Source organism: Podarcis vaucheri, assembly GCF_965113315.1.
Source record: "Podarcis vaucheri genome assembly, chromosome: 4".
Classification (NCBI taxonomy): Eukaryota; Metazoa; Chordata; class Lepidosauria; order Squamata; family Lacertidae; genus Podarcis; species Podarcis vaucheri.
The window spans coordinates 82,231,862-82,256,633 of NC_138762.1; the positions used below are offsets into that span (position 1 = coordinate 82,231,862).

The window sequence follows — 24,772 nt, forward strand, 5'->3', positions numbered from 1 at the left end:
TTGTGGGTCCTATTGTTAATCATTTCATCCTGCATCTTTTATAACAATCCGAGAGATTTTGTTTTCCATTACAATGAGAGCAGCAGAGTTTATACAGGTCACAGCCTCCATAGAGGCGGTCGAAGCAGACTCTCGCCTTTTTCTTCTTCTTACGTGCCCCGCGCGCGCCCCGCTCTGATCATTTCAAAAGCGATGACGCCACGGTGCGGCCAGTGACGCCCGGCTATGGGTGGAGGGACGCCTCCCATGTTTCCTTGGCGTCTGGCAGCCTTGACTTGAGCATGAATAAATGCGTGGCTGCAAAATGCCGGGGGTTACATAGATATAAAAGAGGCACAAACACTCCCCCCCCCCCATATTAAAAACTAAGCCCCGGGCAGGGCCTCTTATCTGTGTTGGTAGGGGCCCGTTTGCAACGCGGAACCTCCTCGCCGCGGCTTAGCGGCGGCGCGAGGGAAGGTGTTCGGCGTTGCACCGTCCGGGCTGCGAGGGGCATTGTGGGGGCCCGCGTTTGAAAACCGTTGCTTGCTTCTTTTTCTTCTCCTCTCTCAATTTTTATTTCCCCCCTTCCTTTCTCTCTCCCCCCCCCCGCCACCACCTCTTCTCTTCTCCCTCCGGCGTGTTTTTTTTAATTAAAATGGCGCCCTAAGCCGCGGACCAGGGAAGCCACCCGAGTTGGGAGGCTCGAGGAGAAGCGGCCCTCGGGGGAGGGTAAGGGCGGGCGAGGGGCGCGTCCTCCTCCCCACCCTCCTGCCTCCAATGCGAGAGGATGGCGAGCCCGGATCAGAAGTCGCCCAACGTCCTGCTGCAGAACCTGTGCTGCCGCATCCTGGGCAAGGGCGAAGGTAATTGCCTCCCCCGAAGACTATAGAAGCCCTTTCCCGCTTGTCGTGAGCTTGCTCGGGTCGCTTCTCCGTGTGTTTGTGTTGGCTTGTGTGTTGTGTTGTGTTGTGTTGCGTAGCGGCTCCTTCTGCCCTTCTGTCAGCGGAGCCGCTGTGGGAGCTGTGCAGGTGGAGCGAAGGATGCTCTATCTAGCCTTCCCACATAATAAGGTGTAGGCAGGCGAAAGCTTCTGCTGCTGCTGCTTCTCGTGGGTGGCCGAGTTGAGCAGACGGACAGCTTCGTGCCCCCTGGAATAACTTGGCTGCAAAACACCCTCCCCAGCCACCGCCTCGCCTCCTCCCGCCGAAAAGAGGTGCCCGAAACAGTAATTAATGCGCATCGGAGAGAGAGAGAGAGACAAGACGTCCTACTGTAAGAGTGCCTGGTCGGTTCTAGAAGTGGGGGCTCCAGGTTTCCTGCCTCAGCTCCACTGGGTGGACTTGGCTGAGATTTGGCCCAGCCACCTGGGCAGCAGAGCTTCTTTGTGCATATAAATAAGGCAACGGGGTGTGTGTGTGTGTGTGTGTGTGTGGAAAAGCTAAGTAGAGCCTCTGAGAGGAATAGGCTGGATGCTGGATCACTGAATATTGTGTGGAATAGCTATACACAAATGTAATATTCTGCATTTAGGGTGTTTTTTTTGGTGGCGGAGAAATCAGATCCACATGTACAGGATGACACTCAACTTGACACCAGGTGGTGTGAAATGAATTGGTGTGTTAAAAAACCCCAACAACTGCTAACAGGCTCCCCCCTGTATGGTTTCGGGACCCTGTTGCAGGGGGTTGGACTGGATGACCCTCGGGATCCCTTCCAACTCTACAATGCTGTGATTCTATGAACCTAGTTTGCCCTGGTATGCTGGACTACGTGGCCACTGGCCTGATCCACTTGCTCATCTTCTGTTCTTAACCTGCTGGATCAGGCCAGTAAACCATCAAGGCCAGCATTCTCTTCTCACAGTGGCCAACCAGATGCCTGTGGGAAGCCCTCAATCACTATCTGAGTGCAACAGCACTCTCCTGGTATGGGTCCCAGCATCTGGTATTCAGAAGCACACTGCCTCTGACAGTGGTGGTAGAACATAGCCATCAGGGTTAGTAGCCATTGACAGAGTTATCATCCACAAACCTTTCTAATCCTCTTTTAAAGCCATTTTAGTAGGCGTAAGCTGAATATGAGACTGCAGTGTACTGTTAACAGCTACAAAGGCTAATACAATTTTTGACTGCATCAGCAGATGCATACTGTCGAGATCATGAGAAGTAATTGGTAATACTGTGCTGCATTGGTCAGAACTCCAGGTCTGGAGATTGTGGTTTAAGAAGGATATAGACAAATTAGAACATCTCCAAAGGATGACGACAGATGCAGAGGAGCCTAGAGGCGAAGTCCTGTGAGGAAAGATTGAAGTCAGGTACAATTAGCCTTAAAATGAAATGATTACGTTCCAGTGTAATGACCACCATAAGTATTTGAAGGGTTGTCACATAGATGGAACATACTTGTTTTCTCTCGCTCTAGGTAAGGAGTAGCCAATGTGGTACTCTCCAGATATTGTAGGACTGCAACTACCATCAGCCCCAGCTAGTGTGGCCAACTGGAGAATAGTGTGGCCTATTCGTGCTCTAGAAGTTAGGATCTGAACCACTGGATCCAAATACGAAGAAAAAACTTAGACTGAACATTAGGAAGAACTTTATGCAGGTAGAAGCTGTTGGAGAGTGAGGCAGACTGCTTCAGAAGGTGGTAGACTCTGCTTTGTTAAGAAGTATTTACGCAGAGGTGAGATAGCCGCCTGTTGGGGTTCTGTAGAGGTTGATTTCTGCATCATCAAACATTTGAGTTCTTTTCCAAATCTTAAGAGGCTTGATTAACTTCAGAGCTATCTCCCAGCTGATGAGATGCTGCTTGAAAAAATCTGTGTTGAGTCTTTTTTTGAGCAATGGAAAAAGAGGTACAGCAGGTATGTTGTGATTAACATCCCATAAGTAAGCACACAGATGAGAAAATCTTAGGAAAAGTTTGAAATGCATTATTGTTTCTAAAGCTAAAAGTCATCCCCATTTGTAGGCTACTTTTCAAATACTTTGAAAGTACAGTGGCTACTGAATGCACAGCTTCCTATAGATCATTGTGAGAGATTAAGTATACATGATTATGGTATTTCTCCAGATACTCATATTTTCATAATTAAATTTGTTAGTTACTGCTGACGTAAAATCCGCTTCTGAGCATAACATGCATTTTTGTATGTGTAGGTTAAATTTTCTTATTTGGTAGGGAAAAAATGTAGTACTGAATTACATAATACATCCTGTTAATCTGTTTGCAGTGAGAAAATAGTTACCTATGAACGGGACAGTTGAAAGATACAGCAATTGTATTGGATCAAAGATTATAAAAACAAAAATGGAACTGCGGTATGTTTTCTGCAGATGTCAAGATGGCTAAAAGTCTGAAAACACCAATTAAAAATAAAATAAACATAGCTAAAAAGGAAACTAAAGTGGGGGATAAATAGAAGGAACAGTAAACTTCATAAGAAGTAATAGGTAAAGTAGCATAATTAAAGACCACGTGGCAGAATTTAAAAAAACACCCTACAATGAAGGTTAACTTATCTTATGATCTACTTAAGCTACCAAAAAGGAGGCAAGGCAAACCTCTTGGGATGAAATTCCAAAGCCTTGATTCAGCCCTATTTCTAGTTCCAGGGGTTATTATAACCCATATAGGGCCTCCACTGTTGGCTTTATATGACCTAGCAAGATCATATAAGAGGAGTTGGTCCTTTAGTTATCTTGGTCTCAATTTGTGAAAGGCTGAAAGTTATCACTAGCATTTTGAATTGGGTTCAGTAATCCAACTCCAATTAACAACCTGATTGATGATTTCTGAACTGATTGAAGTTTCTGGACACTTTTCAAAGCAACCATGTTAAGTGACTTTGAATGATCTGGATGTGTCATTGTGGTTAGGTCTGCCGTCTTGCAGCACCAGACTAAACTGGGCAAACATACCGTACATCTGACCATGGCTTTTACCTGAGGGTCAATATCAAGGCCACAGCCAGAAGCACGCCCAGACTATGAACCTGTGTTGTGTAACCCCATCCAACACAGGTTATATTATTTTTCTGATATTGGAGCAATCTGTATGTATGGCTGCCCTGCCCTGCTGTGAGCTAAGCCATGGTTTGTCTTAGCATTGTGTCATATTTGAGCTCATGGTTTATTTCCAGACAAACCACAAGCTGTAACCAAGTCTATGGATTACTGCTTGTGGGTTGTGGGAGATAAACCACAAGCTATGGCTTAGCTTACAGCATTTTGCAGCAGCAGGACCAGAGGAGGAACAAAATCGCCACGATCTTCTCTCTGAGAACCCACTCATTTGCTGATTTGTGCTAAGTCATGGTCATTGTCTCAAACAAGACATAATGAATATTTGCTTGTTCTTTGAAAATTAGTTAAGATGACTTGGATGCATACTTTATTGTGCTTTAAAAGTTTGGGGTTTCTTTTGGTGTGTGCAAACTGCTACTACACGATTCAGTAGTAAGGAACTTACTTGATTGTAGTTGGTTGGCATCTGTCTTGAGAGACAATGGTGTGTGCCTCCAGTGGTGAAGTTAAATCACTGTGTTAGCAGCACTGAAGTGACATCCCCTGGGAGAAGGCCTGGGCACTATGTATGGAGGTGCTGGAAAGCAGAGCACTGCATTTGTCACCAGTTTGGCTGCAGGAGTTGCTGGAAAGAGGCAAATGAGGTGCCACCTGACCACCTTAGGGACTCCACTCTGGATTTGTGTAGGGTTTATTGCTTAGCTTTTTCTTCTCCTGACGGTATCCTGGAAGCAGTGTTTGAAACTCCCATTGTTCTAGGCGCATTTTGCAACAGGGAATTTTGTTAGTGTGAGCAGTTTCTAAGTTTTGGGTGCAGTACTGCGCCTAAGGTTTCAGATTAAAACTGCAGAGTGGAAGGAAAGGAGGACCTTTTTCTGCCTCCCCACTTCCAGCTACTCTCTGAAGACTGTAGAAGAGACCCTCTTAAGAATGTTAGGGGGTTAGGCAGGAGAAGGACTAGACCATGTGAAAAATGAACAGAATATTTTAGCTGCAGTTCAGTCCTTTTCAGCCTTGTATTCCTGTTATAAAAAAGTTTGCCTAGACAGCCCGTAACCTAGCTTTAAGGTGCCATTTACGGTAGCTTCTCGTTTTCATATCTCAGTTCCCAACACTGCCTGAAAGGCAGCAGAGATTCAGTTTTCCTTCTGCTAGATGGGCTAGCTTCCCAAGTTGACGAGCCGCACCTGCCTCTGACTTCTGTATGTACAGAAACCACCTTCTTGACTGTTGGGCCCACTATTATTCTTTTGCGCTCAATTTGTCAGAGCCTGTCTTCACATGCAGAGAAAGTCCCTAACTCTCAGAGAGCTTAAGACCTATCGGCTGTCCTCACCTGGTTTAGCCGGCCAGTCAAAGCCATTCCTGGGGTGTGGCTGCTGTTGCATGCTGACAGCTTCTGGGAGCCGCAGGTGAGAATTAAATTCAGGGTGGGGACCAAGGTGGGCAAACTACTCCAGATGGAGCGCAACATGCCCTCCTCCCATCTCCTAACACCACATACATCCCATTTGATTGTAGTATTGCACAGGATAATTCACCTGCTCATTTTATGAGACTGAAGTCTCTAGAGAAGAGACGGTGTGTTAAACTTGTGTGGATTTCACCAAATAATTGTTTATAGAATTGTTTTATTGAAGGTAGATGTAATTGGTAATTGCTAAGTAGATAGGTGGGTATGAAAATACTTGTGGAATTTGCAAGAAGTAGGTTGTTTGCCTCTGGGGGGAAATCTCTGCATCTAGACAGAAATGAAATCCTGACAGCACAATTCCATGCATATTTACTCATAAGTATTACTCATTGTGTTAAGTGAGACTAACTTAAATATGCATAGGATTGTAGTATAATGCTACCATTATTTGTTCAGATCCTTGGGAGTAAGACGCATTGAATTAACTGTGACTTACTCCTAAGTACAGTAAATATGGAAATGTTTAGATTGCATGTAGGTTTTGTTCTTTTAGCTCACTTTTGGAAATACAGTAGGTTCTGAAGAACATGGTGTTCTATAAGCTGGCGATAAAATTAGGCTTTTCTTAAAGATAACTTGTTACTTGCAGCCTGACTTGTCTAAAGAGTTCAGATTAGGGGAGAAAGGTCTTTTTGTCTAAAAATCATAACCTGCCACAAGGGGAAGAGTGACAGAAGACAAAACTGGAGCAATACAAAATTTATTCATTCCCTTGAACGTTTTATCAGAAGTAGAAAGGCATATTTGATTAAAAAAAAATCAAATTCAAAAGCTTCAGAGAGCTGAGTTGAGCCAAGACTTGAGACCTGCTAAAATCAAAATAGCTTTGTGGTATAAAAAGTAGCAGTTACTCAGGTGATAGATTGAAAATTGCCTATCCTTATGCAGTTCAAATATCTTTACAAATAGGGAGCTTTTAGAATGAATAATTTGTCTGATGTTTATGTTTATAAAACTTGTATCATTTTGCTCCTTTGAAATACTAAAGTGGTTTCCCTTATTTATAAACTCTTTTATTTGGCTGAAGTATTGCACACTGTAGGGCTTTACTTGGCCTATAAAACATAGCATTTTGTGCTTTTTTATTTTAAAATGTAATTTCTTTTGAGAGTAATTAAACTAAGAATAATTATTATGATATGTCAAGCATGGTGGGCAAACTTGGCAATGTTGGATAATATTATGTTAATTTTAATTACTCTTATTTACAAAAAAGGGCTACCTTCATGTATTTGTTTGGGACTTCAGCAGTTAGCATTGATGTTGTATGAGCTGAGTCTTCTACAGTGCCATCCCATACATGTCAGTGGGAACTTTCCCCAGGAATGTGTGCATAAGATTTCAACTCAGATTTGTATGTTACTTCATTTATGGAAACATCTTTTGTCATACTGGGAAATGTGGACATCTTGGACATCTTCCTTTAAATGCAAGTAATTGTTCCTCAGTTTTAACATTGTGAGAGATTCCTGGTAAACCTCCTACTGGTTGTGCACAGGGCCAATGTTTTCTTTCACATCGCTACTTTGGAGCTCACGCTAGTAATCAAATCTGAGGACTTTATTGATTCTTTAGAAGGAGGCCAGTGGTGCTGTGTCCTGGAAGCGTCGAGGGCAACTCTAATCACATACTGTAAACATCTTTCTGTGAACAGAGAAATGTGCTCCTCTAAAGGTTCTTGACTGAGAGTTGCTAACTGATGAAGTGAGAGACCAGGTTGCTTGCAAACATTTGCAGATGGAATTGAGGTCATCAAAAAGCCTCACACAAAATAAAAGCTATGATGAAAATAGTTTTGTTAGGTCACAAGGAAGAGTCTAATTGGCAAAATGTTTTTAAATTTTAGGTTTGTAAAATGATTTTGTAAACCTGTGGGGTGTTATTGACCCCACCTACACATTTTTTTGTGATGTTAAGGGGAAATGAGTGATTTGTCTGTTATGAAAATGGGCAGAATTCTGTTTCTTCATCCTCTGTATTATTTTGTCACATGAAATGGAAACAACAGGCTCTGGGCTAAGCACCTGCGGATAATGGCAATTAGTGAGTAACCTTAAAGAGCATTTTGTGTGGCTACTTTGAGCCCTAGCACCCTATGTGCATGTTGTTTGGGTTTTCTTGGACATTCCAAGGCAGTAAAATTGACCTTAAAACAACATTTCCACCACTAAATTACACCCCCCCTGCATTCCGCCCAAATGCCACATGGTACCGTATTTTTCCATCTATAAGACGCCCCCATGTATAAGATGCCCCCTATTTTGGGGGACTCAGATTTAGGAAAATGGGGGAGATGTATCTGTGTATAAGACGCCCCCTAATTTTTGACATTATTTTTAAGGGGGAAAAACCTAGTCTTATACGGAAAAATACAATAATTTATGCTCTGTATTGGATTAGAACTACCTTTGTTTAAATAAAGGCTATTGAGACAAAAGTTTTATGGATTTTGTCCAGTGTTGTTCGGGGATGTTTGACCCCAGCCATTGATGAAAGGTTAAACTTTCCTTCTCCCATATCCTTTGCCAAGATGGTGGCATTTATGCTTGAGGCTACAGGAAATTGGATTTCATGACTCCAAAGACCTGTTGTTGTTTTTACTTTCCTTGTGTCTTTTCAGCAAATGGTACTTGAGGTCTTAAGTGCAAACCTTGCTTAGCTATTTTCAGTGGTTTTGTAAGGTGTGGGAAGGAAATCACTAAACCACATAATTTAACCATACATATTTAATTTTGTACTCTCCCTTTTCGGGAAATTTCTAAAAAGCGCTAGCCGTGACAGTTCCTTTTTTTCTTGGATCATTTTGTCTTTAATTTCCTCTTGCCGCTAATAGTTTGTCTACATTTTCGCAGGGAATTTGTTCAGAGTTCTTTCTAGGCTTTGAAATATGTATGCTGAACACTGCAGTTCTGAGTAGAAAAACCTCTGATACATTAGTGGAGATGGTGAGAAGGTTGTGAAAAATGGATGATAAAAGAAAATTCCCACTAAGCATTATGGAAACCTGACTTCATAGCAGCTACATAAAAGCATGCTCAATAAAAACGTGCCTCCTTAAAATTATTGATACTTTTGTTCTTTGCGTTCAGCACTTTGAGAATCAGAATGCTATTTACTGGTGTTCTGAATTCTTTGGAGAATATTCCACAAATCTGTTCATTAAGAGATCTTGTCAGAGTACTCAAATAAGGGCACAATTGTGAAATTGCCAGCATTCACATGAGCTTTGAAAGGCAGGTCTATGGCTATGTTCCATCTCACATCTTTATCAATATCACACTTAATTTATATCCCACTTTCATTGTTTTCACATTTAAGAGGTGAAGGTCTCATTCATTTTAATGAGACTTTCACAGTAGAAAACATAATGTTTTGAAGGTCAACTTTTCTAGGGGGCGTACAAAGGAACACCATATTATATGAGAGAGAGAGAGAGAGAGAGAGTGATGGATGCTAATTTGCTAAGTTCTCTGTTTAGCCTTTTGTTAACATGAATAATGGAATCATAGAATTGTAGAGGGTTGTCTAATCCAACCCCCTGCAATGCAGGAATCTCAACTAAAGCATCCATGACAGATAAGAGGCTTCCTTTGCATGCACCCTATATACAGCTCATTAGGAACTGCAGTCTATTTCTTTATATTTGTAGAGCCTCTTCTCTTTACACTTGGCAAAGGTATTTGCCTTTGGAATTGAGGCTGCCCAGCAGTTTTCTCTTTTGCTGACCCAGTTCAGCCAAACGTGGAATGAAGTCTCTGGCAGGGGTAGAGACTTTTAAAAAGCAGTTTGAGGAAAGAGTGCCTTTTCATCTCAAATATTGCTTAGGTTAAAATAATATTTACTTCTTCCTCTTGCTAAGCTGTATGGTCAATTTTATGGCCTAGCAATTTCATGCACTGAGATGGTGTTGCCTTTATTCTGTTCAAGGTTCATCCAATTGAAAGGGTGCATGTGGGACCCTGGACGTGATATGGTTGCTACATATATATTGGGAATTCAGCACATTCTTTATTTGAAATTATTACATATACCTAATGAATCTAGGGTTCTGATTTGAACTCCATTAAGGTTTTAGAAACTGTGGAATATTTTTTTCAGAAGCTGTACTTTGCTATTAGGAATATCAGCAGCTCTTCTTCATACAGAATTTGGGTGGCCAACAATTTAAGACTGAGCGGACTGCGCTCAGTTAAGGTATATTAAAATAATTGTTATACATATGTTAAATTCTTGTGCTATGCTATATGGAATTGGGTAAAAACCAACTCTGGAAAGCAGTTTGTCAAGATGTTTTAGACTACTATTCCTATCCAGAACTGAACACTACACTGACCTTAAATAAGTGTCAGCTAAGGGATTGGCTTTTCTGGATAGAATTCAGAAGGGATCTGCAACTAATTAGAAAGACAAAAAAAATTCCCCTTGGTATCCACTCGCATGAACAGAGCATTTTAGAGCTAGTTATCTCACCAGTTTCCGTAAGAAATGTATTCTTATGGAGCTGTGTTTCCAAGTGATGCCCAATGTAGTCTTAGATGGCTGTTACAACAAGGTCCCGTGCACAGACCGTGTATTTGTGGTCAGCCTCAGGTGGAGGACATCACTCATTATCTGTTAGCTTGCCTCTTTTTATAGGGTCCCAAGAGTTCACTTTCTGAAACCTTTGGTTGCAGAAGCATGTATACCCCAGGAGAAATGGTTCAGGGTTGTTGTTTTTTTGTGTGTGACAGTAATAGCTTTGTAACACAGAGAGTGTTTATGCATTGGATGAAAAAAGAAAGAAAGGAAAGGAAAAGGGATTTAGATAAAATTACTATAAATTGTTTTGGTGATACAGAGGTTTAATCAGGCTAAATCTAAGCTTGTTGATGTCTCTGGTATCTCCTCTCTCTCACATCATGGATGTCTGCTTATATTATGGATGTATGTTCTATATTATTTTATTAATACTATTGCTACGAGTTTGTCATGGCCTTTGGCTAGAACAATAAACTTACGAACTGTAAGTGAAACTGGAAACTGAGTATTTCTAATGCTTTATTTATTCCCCCGTACTGTTAAAGGCAGAAATGCTTGCAAATACTGTTATTTAAAGTCATGTTCAAATTGAGAGCAAAAGCCAAACAGCTGAAAAGTCTTTGGAATAGTGTGAGGATAAATACAATGTTTAGGGGTAGAGCAATGTGCAAATGATAGAGTGGGATTCATGGGCAGATTTCTAGGAGGAAATAGTTGGGTGTTCTCATGTATCCCTTCCTGGAATATCACAGAATGTATAATCCTCTGGACATTATGTGTATGCCAGGGAATATTTACTTATCATTCTTTGTCATTGAAAGCCCCCCCTAGTAGTTCAGCAATAAAATGCTAGTGCATTTGGAAAGCTAAGCAGGGTCTGGAATGATTTCAAATTGGATGGGGGACCATGTGTTCAGATTCCTATATTGCAGGGGGTTAGACTAGGTGACCCTTGGGATCCTTTCGAGATCTCAAATTCTATGATTTTTATGACCTGTGTTTAATGGAGGTGCCTATAAATGGACATGAAGCTTCTACAACCCTGTAATGAACTTCTGAAGTAATCCAAACTATGTTTCTTACTTCAGCTGACTGCTTCTGAGCAAACTGTGGTATTAGACACCAAAAAATCCTGTTTGTGCAGGAAGACACTTTTACATTCATGGTTCTGTATTACACATGGCAGATTAGTATCGGGTATATGCATGTATGTGTGTGTGTGTATATAGGTATGGAACTCATAAAATTAAATGCATTTTCACAGTCTCTTATTATTAAAGGTAAAGGTAAAGGACCCTTGACAGTATTTGTTCCAGTCGCAAACGACTCTGGGGTTGCGGTGCTCATCTGGCTTTACTGGCCGAGGGAGCTGACGTTTGTCCGCAGACAGTTTTTCCGGGTCATGTGGCCAGCATGACTAAGCCGCTTCTGGCAAAACCAGAGCAGTGCATGGAAACGCCATATACCTTCCCACCGGAGCGGTACCTATTTATCTACTTGCACTTTGATGTGCTTTCGAACTGGTAGGTTGGCAGGAGCAGGGACCGAGCAACGGGAGCTCACCGCGTCGCAGGGATTTGAACCGCCAACCTTCCGATCAGCAAGCCCTAGGCTCAGTGGTTTAGACCACAGCACCACTCATAAAATTAAATGCATTTTCACAGTCTCTTATTATTAACAGTTGACTAATTGTGATTTTATTTCAGCTGATGTAGCCCAGCAGTTTCAATATGCAGTGCGAGTCATTGGAAGCAACTTTGCCCCTACTGTTGAAAGAGATGAATTTCTTGTAGCAGAAAAAATTAAAAAAGAACGTAAGCTTATTTATTATTTTTTAACAGTGTTCAGAGCAAGTTTTATAAGGTGTTCAATGCTGTGTGGTTTTGTCTCTTATATTAGAGCAGGTTCACTTTACTGTTCATTAGTATAAACTATTACCTTGTTTTTCACCATTGCATATATGTGCTTTTATATTTATTTATTTAAAATATTTATAAGATGCTGTAGACTATGTCTACTCAAGCTTAGTGAACAGCAAAACAAGCATAAAATACAATAATAAAATGCAGCGCCATAATAAAATTGTTTATTTTGTTTCGACTACGGCAGACCAACATGGCTACCTACCTGTAAATAATAAAATTGTGAAAAGGTTTTCTCACACAATCCCTTATAAAAGCTTCTAAAACTAATTTTTATGAACAAACAAAACATTAGCATATAAACTAGTACAAAACTATTTTCAAAGCTATTTAAAAAACAACACCCAGCAGCATGTCCGAAAGACACATCTGTTAAAAACTAGATCACGGGCCTAGTCTTAAATATGACACCATCCTTCTGGCCAGAATGAATAGTCATCTACATTATAACAAAGCATCTGGGAGCTCAGTGAATTGGATATCTGTGTTGATTGAATTTCTGTTTAGTTTAAATGCTAATGTTGCACATGGCAAGCTTGCAGTGTTCTTAACTTGCCTTTTCTTTTTTAAAGTTGTGCGGCAAGGAAGGGAAGAGAATGCTGCTGTATTTTCAGAACTCTACAGAAAACTCCACTCACAGGTACAGGAATGTGTTCTGAACAACCCAGTATCCAATATGGAGACTAGTTGCTAATTGTTGTGTAAAGAATACCACTAACGTGGCTTTGCTAGATCAAGGAAATGATCTCCTGTCCTGTAAAATATTAAAAGCCCGTTTTTGAGGAAAGTAAAAAATAATCATCACGTGGTTTTTGTTGACTATATGACTTCTTATGGGAAGGACATACATCAGCATAAAATGTGTTTTGCTTTTTATGTTAAACTTATCTCACCACAACCTATTTTTAAGATAATGTGTATTGATTTATTGATCAGGTTTTCTGTCGGCCTCTTAAGTGATCTTGGTTTTCTTTCTTTTGTACTTGAGAATTTATGAGTCAGTTTTGACAGTGAAGTTCAGCGAAGTTCACAAACTTTTGTATACTGCAAGCAAATCCGTTATTCCCTGGCATTAATGAGTTGACTTCCCTCTGCTATAGAGAGACTTGTTCAATAATTTCCAGACTTGTGAGAGCAGTATAAAGGTAAAGGTAAAGGTACCCCTGCCCGAGAGCAGTATAGTAGCTGCCTAAAAACAGCAGGGCATGAATTAGCATGAAGTCCAGCTGTTGGTGGGAGATCTGTCAGTCATTTCTTTAAGCCACAGCTCAAGTTTTTCCGCTTATATTGCAAAGGTAAATTAACGAATTAGAAAATTTGAACAAACCATACTTAAAGAACCTAGAACAGTGACCTGAACTGTTGAGAATAGCCATTAAGCACTTCCTAATACTTTATATCAGTACTCTTATCATATGGTTATGACAAGCTGCTTGCTGAAATAGCACTGTGAAGATAATCCACCCACCCTGGTTGAGTAGTATGATCAGATCAGGGACAAATAGGATATCAGCAGGGATTTAAGTCTCTTAAGAGGTGGGTCTGGTCTTACTATTATTATTATTAAAAAAGAACTTACCCAGGCAGAGGTAATTGGCATATAACCTTCTGCTATATTGGCTGCAGTCCGAACCCACATAGAATTCATTAGGACTTTCCTACAAGTAGCTGTGATGGGTGTATACATGCACCACTTTCCATTTTGAACAAAAGTAGACCTGTAAATCTTTAATTGATTTGACCGACGCAGCTGAATGAAAAATTGGCGGTGGGTGTTTTTTTGCAGTAATCACGAAGCCTGAAGACCAGTCATGCACTACAGTTAGTCAACAAGGCTTGGTTTCCATTACTCTCACCTTGCGTCTCCCATCCATACCACTATTAAATCATGGTAATACTTGCTCACGGGCAAGTAAAAATAGAACTGACTTTGAAACTACATTACCATTTCTAATAGTTACCTCTTGTGGCAGGGAGTTTTGAAGAACAGATGGTCAATCCTCTACCTCTTGCTGAGCCTCAGTGAAGATCCACGCAAGCAGCCAAACAAGGTAGCTATTTTTGTGGGTGTGGGTGTCTGTCTTACATATACAGTGGTGCCCCGCAAGACGAAATTAATTCGTTCCGCAATTTTTGTCGTCTAGCGAATTTTTCGACTTGCGAAGCACGGTTTCCCATAGGAATGCATTGAAAATCAATTAATGCGTTCCTATGGTCAAAAAAAGTCCAAACAAAGCCAAATTTGGTACAACAACAGTTTATTAACTGCTCTTTAAAGTCACACATACTGTAAAGAGCAGTTCAAAAATTGAAGGGAAAATAAATTAACTTTATAAACATGACAGAAAAACATTTAAAAATCAACAAAGTATACAGTACATTTTCTAAGACTCTGGGGGACCACTTGAAGAAGGCTCCTCTTCCACTCTTTGCTTCTTGGTCAAGAACCTGTCCATAGTCTGCTGCTTTATCCGCCTTTTCAGCAGGTCCCTGAAATACGACATGACCCTCGTATCATAAAAGTTCCCAGCGTCATGTGCCACGTGCTTCTCATGGTGGTGTAGATCTGCAAAAGTCTGCACCTCCTTCCACCTCTGGCAAATGTCCCTCAGTCTTTCGGAGGACAGCCGTTCCTCAGTTGCTTCCTCCTCTTCCAGTGAGACCTGCTCCTGCGCAGCCTCTGCCTGCAGTTCGACCAGCTCCACGGTGGTCAGCTCGTCGTCGTGTCCCTCCACCAGCTCGCAGACGTCCTCCTCCGTGACCTCCAGGCCCATGGTCCTCCCCAAGGCAACAATGTCCTGCACCACTGTTGACTCTGGTGCATCAGAGTCACTTGGTGCCACACAGTCCGGCCACAGGCTGCGCCAAGCGCAATTCAAATTTCTCTGGCTGATCCCTTTCCAGGCCGTGTTGACCATCTTCAAGCAGGTGACGATGTCGAAGTGGTCCTTCCAGAATTCCCGCAGGGTGATGGTGGTGCAGTCAGTCACCTCGAAGCATCGCCTGAAAAGCTCCTTGGTGTAGAATTTTTTGAAATTGGCGATGACCTGCTGATCCATCGGCTGGAGCAGTGGCGTGGTGTTAGGCGGCAGGAACATGATGTTGATGAAGCTGAACTCCTCCAACAAGTCCACCTCAAGGCCTTTAGGATGGGCAGGAGCATTGTCCATCAGAAGCAAAGCCTTCAGCGGCAGGTCGTTGTCCAGCAGGTACTGCTTGACAGCAGGGCCAAAAGCAAGATTGACCCAGTCCACAAACAGCACACGTGTGACCCAAGCCTTGCTGTTGGATCGCCACATGACACTCAGCCGCTCCTTGTCGATCTTGTGTCTCTTGAAGGCCCGTGGGTTCTCCGAGTGGTACACCAGCAGGGGCTTGATCTTCAGGTCGCCGCTTGCGTTGGCACAGAAGAGCAGGGTCAGACAGTCCTTCATGGGCTTGTGGCCAGGCAGCCTGGACTCCTCCTGAGTGATGAAAGTCCTTTTGGGCATCCTCTTCCAAAACAGCCCGGTCTCGTCGCAGTTGAAGACCTGCTGCGGAACGTAGCCCTCCGTCTTCACAAGCTCCAGGAACTCCGCTGCAAACTCTTCAGCCGCAGGAACATCAGAACTGGCAGCCTCTCCATGCCTGACCACGCTGTGGATGCCAGATCTTGTCTTGAACCGGTCAAACCAACCTCTGCTAGCCTTGAAGACTTCTGGCTCGGCTGAGGTTCCTGGCTGTTCCCGGACGAGGTCTGCGTGCAAGGCCTTGGCCTTCTCACAAATGACGGCCTCAGACACTGTGTCCCCTGCACGCTGCTTCTCTTCTATCCAGATGAGCAGCAACTTCTCGACCTCCTCCAGGACAGCTGGGCGGTTCTTCATGATCCTGGTGACTCCCTTGGCTGCATCAGTCGCCATGATCTTCTCCCTCATCTTCAGGATGGTCCCGATGGTCGATGGGTTCCTGCCGTACTCCCTGGCGATGTCCGTCACACGCATTCCGCCATCGTGCTTCCGGATGATGTCCTTCTTCATTTCCAGCGTCACCTTCTCCTTCTTCCTCTCGCCGGCCACCGCAGCAGCAGTCTTCTTGGGTCCCATGGCAGCACAGGTCCTACCTTTGTAAACTAAGAAACAGGAAAAAAAATCAGTGATGTGCTTCAAACCCAAAAAATACAGAAGCACCCAGCCACCCACCACACAGAAATTAAAACCCAGAACCAAGGCCTTCCTTGAATCCCAAGCACCCCAACCCCAAATCCAAAATCCCAAAACCCCCAAAAAAGTTTTAAAAGTTTAGCTTACCAAATGGATGAAAGAGAAGTTCTGGAAAAGCTTCAACAATCAACCACGGAAGTCCTCAGGAACCTCAAATGGCTGCAAAAAAAGTTTAGGAAAAGCTTCAAAAAGGCTTCAAAAATGTCTTCAAAAACCTCAACTGCTCCCACAGACACGCACCAACCCACCCACAACACAGAAATTGCAAACCCCTCCCCAACTGCTCCCCCAGCCCCTCCCCTACTGCTGCAAACCCCTCCCCAACTGCTTCCCCACCCAGACAAAAAAAAATTTCAAAAAATAACAACATGGCCAGCACTCGGAAATTCAAACTCAGAAAAAAAAATTCAAAAATAAACAGCCATGCCTAGTGGTCACAGAAAATCATAAAAATTCCAAAACACCCCCACAAGCCCCCAGATTTCTTCAGAAACCTCCCCCACTGTTCCCCTAGCCAGCCAGCACTCGGAAATTCAAACTCAGAAAAAAAAAATTCAAAAATAAACAGCCATGCCCAATGGTCACATAAAATCATAAAAATTCCAAAAAAAACCCCCACAAGCCCCCAGATTTCTTCAGAAACCTCCCCCACTGTTCCCCTAGCCAGCCAGCACTCAGAAATTCAAACACAGAAAAAAAATCTCAAAAATAAACAGCCATGCCTAGTGGTCACAGAAAATCATAAAAATTCCAAAAAAACCCCCCACAAGCCCCCAGATTTCTTCAGAAACCTCCTCCACTGTTCCCCTAGCCAGCCAGCACTCAGAAATTCAAACACAGAAAAAAAATTTCAAAAATAAACAGCCATGCCCAATGGTCACATAAAATCATAAAAATTCCAAAAAAACCCCCCACAAGCCCCCAGATTTCTTCAGAAACCTCCCCCACTGTTCCCCTAGCCAGCCAGCACTCAGAAATTCAAACACAGAAAAATTTTCAAAAATAAACAACCTGGCCCAATGGTCACAGAAAATCATAAAAATTCCAAAAAAAGGCCCACAAGCCCCCAGATTATCGCAAACCCCTTCCCAACACCAAGTCCTTGAATCCCAAACACCCCAACCCAAAATCCAAACCCCCCCAAAAAAGTTATAAAAGTTTAACTTACCAAATGGATGAAAGAGAAGTTCTGGAAAAGTTCTGGAAAATCTTCAAAAGTGAGCAAAGTCTGATAAAAGGCTACCAAACCACGTGCTAACAGTTGCTCCTCGAAGCCAAGTCGCAACTGCAGCTGCTCAAGCTAAGCACCCTTGGTTTTAACGGTTTTTGCACAAAGGAAACAAAGTCGCAAGACGTTTTCGTTTTGCGAAGCAAGCCCATAGGGGAATTCGTCTTGCGAGGCAAATCGCGGACGAAAAAACCTTTTGTCTAGCGAGTTTTTTGTCTTGTGAGGCATTCGTCTTGCGGGGCACTACTGTAATGAACATGTAAGAGTACCACCAAGCTGCAGTTTGCTAGGCCACAGACAAGCAACATTGTGAACTACAGAATGGCAAGAGCTGGTGGGTGAGCAGCTCAGGTGATCTGAACAGCCAGAAGAGGCTGCAGCAGGCCCCCAGCTCTTCTGGCTCTTCCTCCTGCCCATTCTGGAGCCTCTGCCCCTCGGATTCAGGTCCCTAGGCCAGCTGCCACTGCTACTGTCCTCCTTCCTCCTCTGCAATTGGCCTTAGAATCAATCTGCTACTGTCAAATAACATAAAGAGCAGCAGCAAGAGCAATGCAGGGGTGAAGAAGGCATCAGAAGTAATGGCCGGCCAGTCACAGGTGGCATGAGGTGGAAAAGAGAACATCAGAGCTGCCCTGTGATGATCCTTTCAACCTCTGATGCTCGAGGTTGCTGCCACTGCTACAGAAAGCAACAGAAAATAAGTCTGCATTTTGAAATCTTCTCTCGTTTCTGGCAAGGGGCAGCGAGGAGGTAGGCAGACACAAAGCAGAGAAATAAGCTTCTTTCTCTCCTTTGTCTACCCCTCCTCCACCACCACCACCCCGTTCTGTGGCTCTGGGAAGCATGAGAAATGTTTTTCCTTCTCAGGCTTCCTTTAGTAGAAGATGGTGCTTGGGAACCACTCAAGGGATGGGAGGGAGGGAGTTTATGGAGCATTCTCTCTCTCTCTCTCTCTCTCTCTCTCTCTCTCTCACACACACACACACACACACACACACACCACCTTTTTTATCAGCGTTTTAACGCTGATTTAAAAGAATTAAAGCTGGAAAACAAAAATAAAAGCCAATAAAAGTGAAATTATAAAAGCAAAACATAACTAAAGATTGTAACAATGTTTTAACATGACCAGATAAATAAAGAAGTTTTTTTAATCAATTTTTTTAATTGATTTTCACATTTATCACATAAAAAAATACAAAAAGATAAAAAAGAAAAACATTAAATAAAGAAGTTTTTGCCTGGCGCATAAAAGATAGTAGAGTTGGTGCCAGGCATGTCTGTCTGAACAAACCTCACCTCTGATGGAGGTGGGATTTAGATGAAGGCCACTGGCACAAGATCTTGGCGTGTAGGCTAGTTGATATGGAAGGAAACAGCAGCACCCCTTGAAGTACTGTATTATTACAACTCACAATGTAAAAAACTGAGACAAACGTAAAGTTGAAATGTTAGAGGTTAGCCTTACTAACGTTTAGCATCTGTTTAGAAAATTCTTCATAAAGTTTGGGGCTTATTCTGAAAAGTGTATTCTGTATTTTATTTTTAATTTTTAAACAGATACATAGGCAATCGGTTTCAGAAGGATAATGTGTTTATAGTCATTTAGCTAATGGCAATGGGTTTATTTTAAAACTTTGGGTTGTTTTTCCCTCCCTTCAAGGTATCAAATTTCGCCTCCCTGTTTGCTCAAGCACTGCCACGGGATGCCCACTCAACTCCATATTACTACGCCCGGCCCCAGAGCCTGCCTTTGAACTACCAAGACCGGAATGCTCAGTCTGGCCAGAATTCTGCCAGTATGGGGAGTAGTGGAATCAGCAGCCTTGGCATGTATGCCCCAAATGGGCCAACACCAACCCCGCAGTCATTTCTTCCAGGGTAAATGAACATTTTTCATGTTGCCGATAACCGTGCAGAGAGACCTGTTTCAATATATAGCAGTCAGAGGTGACAGTGAAGGCTTGCTGTTCAACGAAACTGGCCTGCATGGCAGCTGTCGTCTTAACCTTGTACCATAGGTCAATTTGACTTTTATTTAAGCTTATTCTATATCCTGCATCTCAGTGCTTCTTAGGGTGGCATATGCTAAAATAGCAAAATCAATGGCAGGTCCAAAAAAAGATTAAAGAAAGCAGCAGTTAGAACAAACAGCGGAAACAACAGAGCAATAAAAACATTTCAGAGGGAATTAAAGCTGTTACAATTATTTTTTTGAAAGACATCCAAGTAGTTTCCAGGCAAACCTATGTGAGAAGAAGATTCCATAGATAGGTCACCACTGCTTAAAAGACCCTCCCCAGCCACTGTCTGCCTAACATCTGAAAGCAAAGGAACATGGCAGAGGGCTTCAGTGTTTTTTGGGAATAGCCGTCCTTCAGGGTTGGTGGAACTGCTGTAGTTAATATACCTAACCAGGCTTCCTCAAACTTGGCCCTCCAGATGTTTTTGGCCTACAACTCCCATGATCCCTAGCTAGCAGGACCAGTGGTCAGGGATGATGGGAATTGTAGTCTCAAAACATCTGGAGGGCCGAGTTTGAGGAAGCCTGCCTAAGACCATACATTGATTCAAAGTAGTTATGGGGGGAAAGCCTCTGAGGGGTTAGTGCACTTACCTGGGAGAAAGCCCCATTGAACTTAGCAAGACGTGCTTCTGAGTAAATGCGCATAAGACTGTATTGAAAGTCTTATTGATCAAAGGCAGCTATCCCCCCTCTCTCTGGACCACACTAGTGTTGTCTACAAGACAACACAGAGACACTCTGTCTTCTGCTGGTCAAAGGTTATGTAAAACAGGAGTCCAACCTTAATTCTTGGTTAGAATATGAAGAAAGTAAACAGTTCTTAGCTGAATTTCAAGAAGACTGGTCATTCTTTGGACTCTGCTAGACTGGTAAAGAAAAAGCAATTTATATGTGTTGTATGTGCGATATAACATTGTGCCACCAGATGGCGACATGGAGTCCCATTTTTCTCTACCTGTTTTCCCTGTTTAACTTTACAATGCTTTAAACTGAAACACTTCTTTGATGTGTCCAGATCCAGCCTTTGTTGCTGGAAAGGAAGTTATGGTTCTTTATAAGTCACCTTTTGATATACTTGCTAACTCCCCCTCCCTGATACCTTCTAATGAAGGCAGGTGCAAGTATAGCTAGGGAAAGGAAAAAGAGAGAGGGTATATAAAAGCGATGTGTTCATAATTGCTGGTACTTGTTTATTTATGGCTTGCATATCATGCCTTTCCTCCAAAGAGCTGAATTTCAGGCAAAACTTTTGCTTGAAATCATTCAATGACAATTGCGTTTGCTCCAGCACCAAGGCAGAATTTTTGCAACATGGCATTATCCCAAAGTGCCACGGGGAAGTAGTCATCACATTGGGGATAGATCTTGGCTATGAGGTCAAGCTACTAGAATATCGAAGGAAGAGGCTTCCAAACCTTGTACACCAAACTAGTGGTTTTGTGCTTATGGTTCAGCTTTTTTTGGGGGGGGGTGGCCAGCATTTTCTTCTCCTGCCTTTAAGTTCCAGGGAATTCAGGAAGAATTGTGGTTGCTCTTGCTTGCTTTTCCTTCTCAATGCCTCACAGTGGCACTGCAGGCACATTGCCACTTGCAAATTCCTTTCATGGGACCTTATAAGGGAAAAGAACTGATTTTTAATGTGAACTCCTATGAAGCCTGTAGCTGCCCTATGCCACTAAGGGAGCTAACTCTCAACCAGTGCTTCTGGGTGACTAATCCTAGTGCTTTCTTCCTATTGGTTTCCCAGAGGTTCTGTCAGCCAATAAGGGCCCATGAGCCTTCCATAAGGACAAAAGAAGTGTTGAGATCTGGCTCTTCCTCTCTTATGGGAGTTATGGGAGGCTTTTCTACTCATTTTCATTTCTAAACCACCATACAGTGGTGCCTCGCAAGACGAAATTAATCCGTTCTGCAAGTTTTTTCTTCTTGTGAGTTTTTCGTCTTGCGAAGCACGGTTTCCCATAGGAATGCATTGAAAATCAATCAGTGCGTTCCTATGGAGACCGTCCGGGGACAGAGGGGAAGCGCCGCTCTGTCCCCTCTTTTGAAGCAAGGGGCTGCGGGGAGAAGATCGCTTCTCCCCGCTGCCCCTCGCTTCAAAAGAGGTCCGGGGACAGCGGGGAAGACGCGCTGTCCCCGGAGCTTGCGGGGCAAGCTTCGTTTTGCGAAGCAAGCCCATAGGGAAATTCGTCTTGCGAGGCAACTCGAAAACGAAAAAACCTTTCGTTTTGCGAGTTTTTCGTCTCGCGAGGCGTTCGTCTTGCGGGGCACCACTGTATTGGAATAGGGTGATAGCAGATTTTAGGTGCTTGTAGAGAAAGCTCTGAGTTTATGTCTGGAAGATCTTTGTTTTCACTAACAACATTCTAGGATGTCGTCCTGAGGGGCAATTGCCTTTGTATGTTCCATATATGATGACTGGGAGAGCTGAAAATCTATCTTACTTTTTGATTCCCATATTTTTGAAATACCAGAGGCAGTCGTCCCACTTTCCTGAAACTTGCAGCTCAATTTGAGATCCAAGAGTGCAAAAACAACATCAACAACTTTTAGGGATGTCCTAGCTGGTCTGAAATATATTTTCCTGAACAATTTGTTTCAGAAATGTTTGGTGTTGGATAAGTCTTAATAAGCTTAGCGGGCTTATCTTGCTGCTCCTGATCTGGGAAGCTGGCTTGCCCTTTCCCATGGTATATCTTAGCAACTTGACCCTGACTGTACCCAAAATAAGGTGCTAACCCAAATATGATGATGCTTATCCATGAGAATTCAAGGTAAGAAACATCTGTTTCCATGAGTAGGGCTGAGTTAGTAAAATAAAATAAGAGCAATTGCTTTGCTATCTGCATTGACCTATTAGAGATGTCAGAACATTAAGCTGAAGCAACTTTTTGGCTGGTCTCAAAATTGTAGAACAATCATGGGCACCCTGCTGAGGTAAGAAAGCCTTTATTTTTACGATTGTTTTAGAAATTAGCAATTTTTCCACTGCAAATATTTACCAGGAATTATTTCCAAACAATTCTTTTGTATTTGCAGGGCTTCTTTAGCCATAGTTGGAATCATCTGGCTTTGAATGGGTAGCTGAAATTTCTGAGGTGCTTCGTGTACTCTGTTGCAACATTAGTAGGCATGCAACAACTACCTTTTCTATATAACTGTCAAGAACTGCAAAATGGTGAATTTCTAAATGCATTCTCAAAGATAATTGGTCATGATAATGCCTTCTGCATCTGCCTATTTTTTTGAGCTGAAATTTCGCAGAAATATAAGTAGTTTTGCTATAAGTAAGACAACTCAATAGCTACATTATAGCTTTTATTTCTGCAGACAATCCTATCAACGTGCAGGCGTGGGAGATTGCCTTCGGCAGCAGCTGGGGGCACGACTTGCCTGGACTTTAACCGCAGGCCAGCATACATTACAGAACTCTACCTCAAAAGGGCTCTCAACCACTGTTTCACGTAATCTGCCAAGGTCAAGGCGGGAAGGGGACATAACGGGTGAGAAAAACATATTTCATTGTTCATTCTCTGTATTCTTGCGTCACAGTGCTTAACTCAGATTAGGATGTTTCTGCTTTGACCTTGATACCTACCAGCTGATAACAATTCCCAGGAAAATTGTGTACGCACAGGTTCTGCTATAGGAACGCTAGTTGTCTGAAATCTTAGCTACCTGAACACAAAGAATCATACCCAGACCTCACTACGCAAACGGCTGATTCAGGTATCTCCAAATAGCTGAAGTCTGCCCACTTTCTTCCTCCTGTGTTTTGCTGGTCAGCGCAGAATGAATATAAATATAAATATAAATATAAATATAAATATAAATATAAATATAAATATAAATATAAATATAAATATAAATATATTTATATTCCACTCCAAACTGGTGGAATGCTCTGTCAAAAGAGACTAGGGCCCTGCGGGACCTGACATCTTTCCGCAGGGCCTGCAAGACAGAGTTGTTCCGCCAGGCCTTTGGTCAGGGCGCAGCCTGACTCCCTCCTCTGGCAACCTGCACATAATTCTGCATAATTGGTTGCCATCAATTTGATTTAATTAATTTTATAATGAAATATTTTAGATTGTGTGATTATTTGACTGATTATTTGATTGTTGTTAGCCGCCCTGAGCCCGGCTTTGGCTGGGGAGGGCGGGATATAAATAAAATTTATTATTATTATTATTATTATAAATATAAATATGTATGTATGTATGTATTCTCAAAAGAAAGCCTTAATAATGTCATTGGAACTTACTTCCAAGTAAGAGGGTATTGGATTGCAGCATAAATATACCCCCCCCCCCCCGTATTCAGATATTTCCTGAGGCTCAAACTATATGAAGCTTCATGGTTTTTTTACCCATTTTTTTTAAAAAAAACAACAACCAGCAGAAAACCAAAAGTAATTTAAGGGATTAAGCTGAGGAATGATAGTTTGGGGGGAATGCATCTGCACCTATTTCTCATTTCCCTCCCCGTACCCTGGCTGTAGGTATAAAAATAGCTTTGGGGAGGCACTTTTGAGCTGAAGAACAGTTGGAAGGGAAAGGGTTAACCCCTCTCAATCTCTGGCTTAAACTCCAGCATTGTAAGGCTGCTTTGAGTTATTTAGATCAGGCTTCCTCAACCTTGGGCCTCCAGATGTTTTTGGCCTACAACTCCCATGATCCCTAGCTAGCAGGACCAGTGGCCAGGAATGATGGGAACTGTAGTCTCAAAACATCTGGAGGCCCAAGGTTGAGGAAGCCTGATTTAGATGATGTCATGTCACACTTAGTTCGAACCTTAGTCTAATAATCAGACTATACCCTACGGCAAACTGTTTTTGAAACCTAAGTGATTTTGTGTGCCACCAAAATAAGTTATTTGGGTCCTTGCTTCATAAAAGAAATGGCTAATGTGCTAAGAACCAAAGTCACATATGTGTGCTCTGCCACCACTGGGGGAACACCCATAAAGTGGTGCTGGGACAGTGAGGTTGACCTCTGAATTTGAGGCATGTATTTTGGTTATCTTTTGCCTTGGATAACTCTTCCCATGTTCCAGAAACTACTTTTATAGGCATCATTGAAATTGATTGCTCTGCCTCCTATGGGCATCACCCTGTGCTGAGATCATCAGTTGGCTTTCTGCCTCTTCAGTTTTGTTTCCAATTGCTCTCTTACAGGACTCTGGAAGAACAAGGCTAAGCATGGCATTTGCCCATTTCTGGAGTTAGGTGGTGGGGAGGGTTTTGCTTCAGTGCCTGAGCTACATATATTTACATGTGGATATATAGATTTTTTAAAAAATGCATGAAATTTATGATTTCACTTCAAAACCATTTTTGTTTACGTTTAAAGCGCAAAGTGATTCTGATCATATTGCTGGAAATCAGTATCAA

At 42.5% G+C, this 24,772-nt stretch overlaps 2 protein-coding genes across 2 annotated transcripts in view; one reads left to right on the plus strand and one right to left on the minus strand.

The window, feature by feature from the left end:
- Positions 1-262: 262 nt before the first annotated feature.
- TUBGCP3 (tubulin gamma complex component 3) overlaps positions 263-24,772 on the plus strand; it is a 62,035-nt gene continuing 37,525 nt past the window's right edge. The window contains exons 1-6 of the mRNA XM_082218594.1: positions 263-845; positions 11,709-11,816; positions 12,497-12,564; positions 13,898-13,975; positions 19,018-19,235; positions 22,711-22,883. Of these exons, the coding sequence (XP_082074720.1) occupies positions 770-845; positions 11,709-11,816; positions 12,497-12,564; positions 13,898-13,975; positions 19,018-19,235; positions 22,711-22,883 (721 nt within the window). The 5' untranslated portion in view covers positions 263-769. The remainder of the gene's footprint in view (positions 846-11,708; positions 11,817-12,496; positions 12,565-13,897; positions 13,976-19,017; positions 19,236-22,710; positions 22,884-24,772) is intronic.
- On the minus strand, positions 13,980-16,249 carry LOC309531581 (tigger transposable element-derived protein 1-like; the record flags this gene model as incomplete). The annotated part of the gene is made up of 3 exons (XM_082221172.1): positions 16,214-16,249; positions 14,373-16,026; positions 13,980-14,001 (listed from the first exon to the last, which is right to left on the minus strand). The coding sequence occupies exons 2-3, from the start codon at positions 16,007-16,009 to the stop codon at positions 13,980-13,982; spliced, it is 1,659 nt and encodes a 552-aa protein (XP_082077298.1). The 5' UTR covers positions 16,010-16,026; positions 16,214-16,249.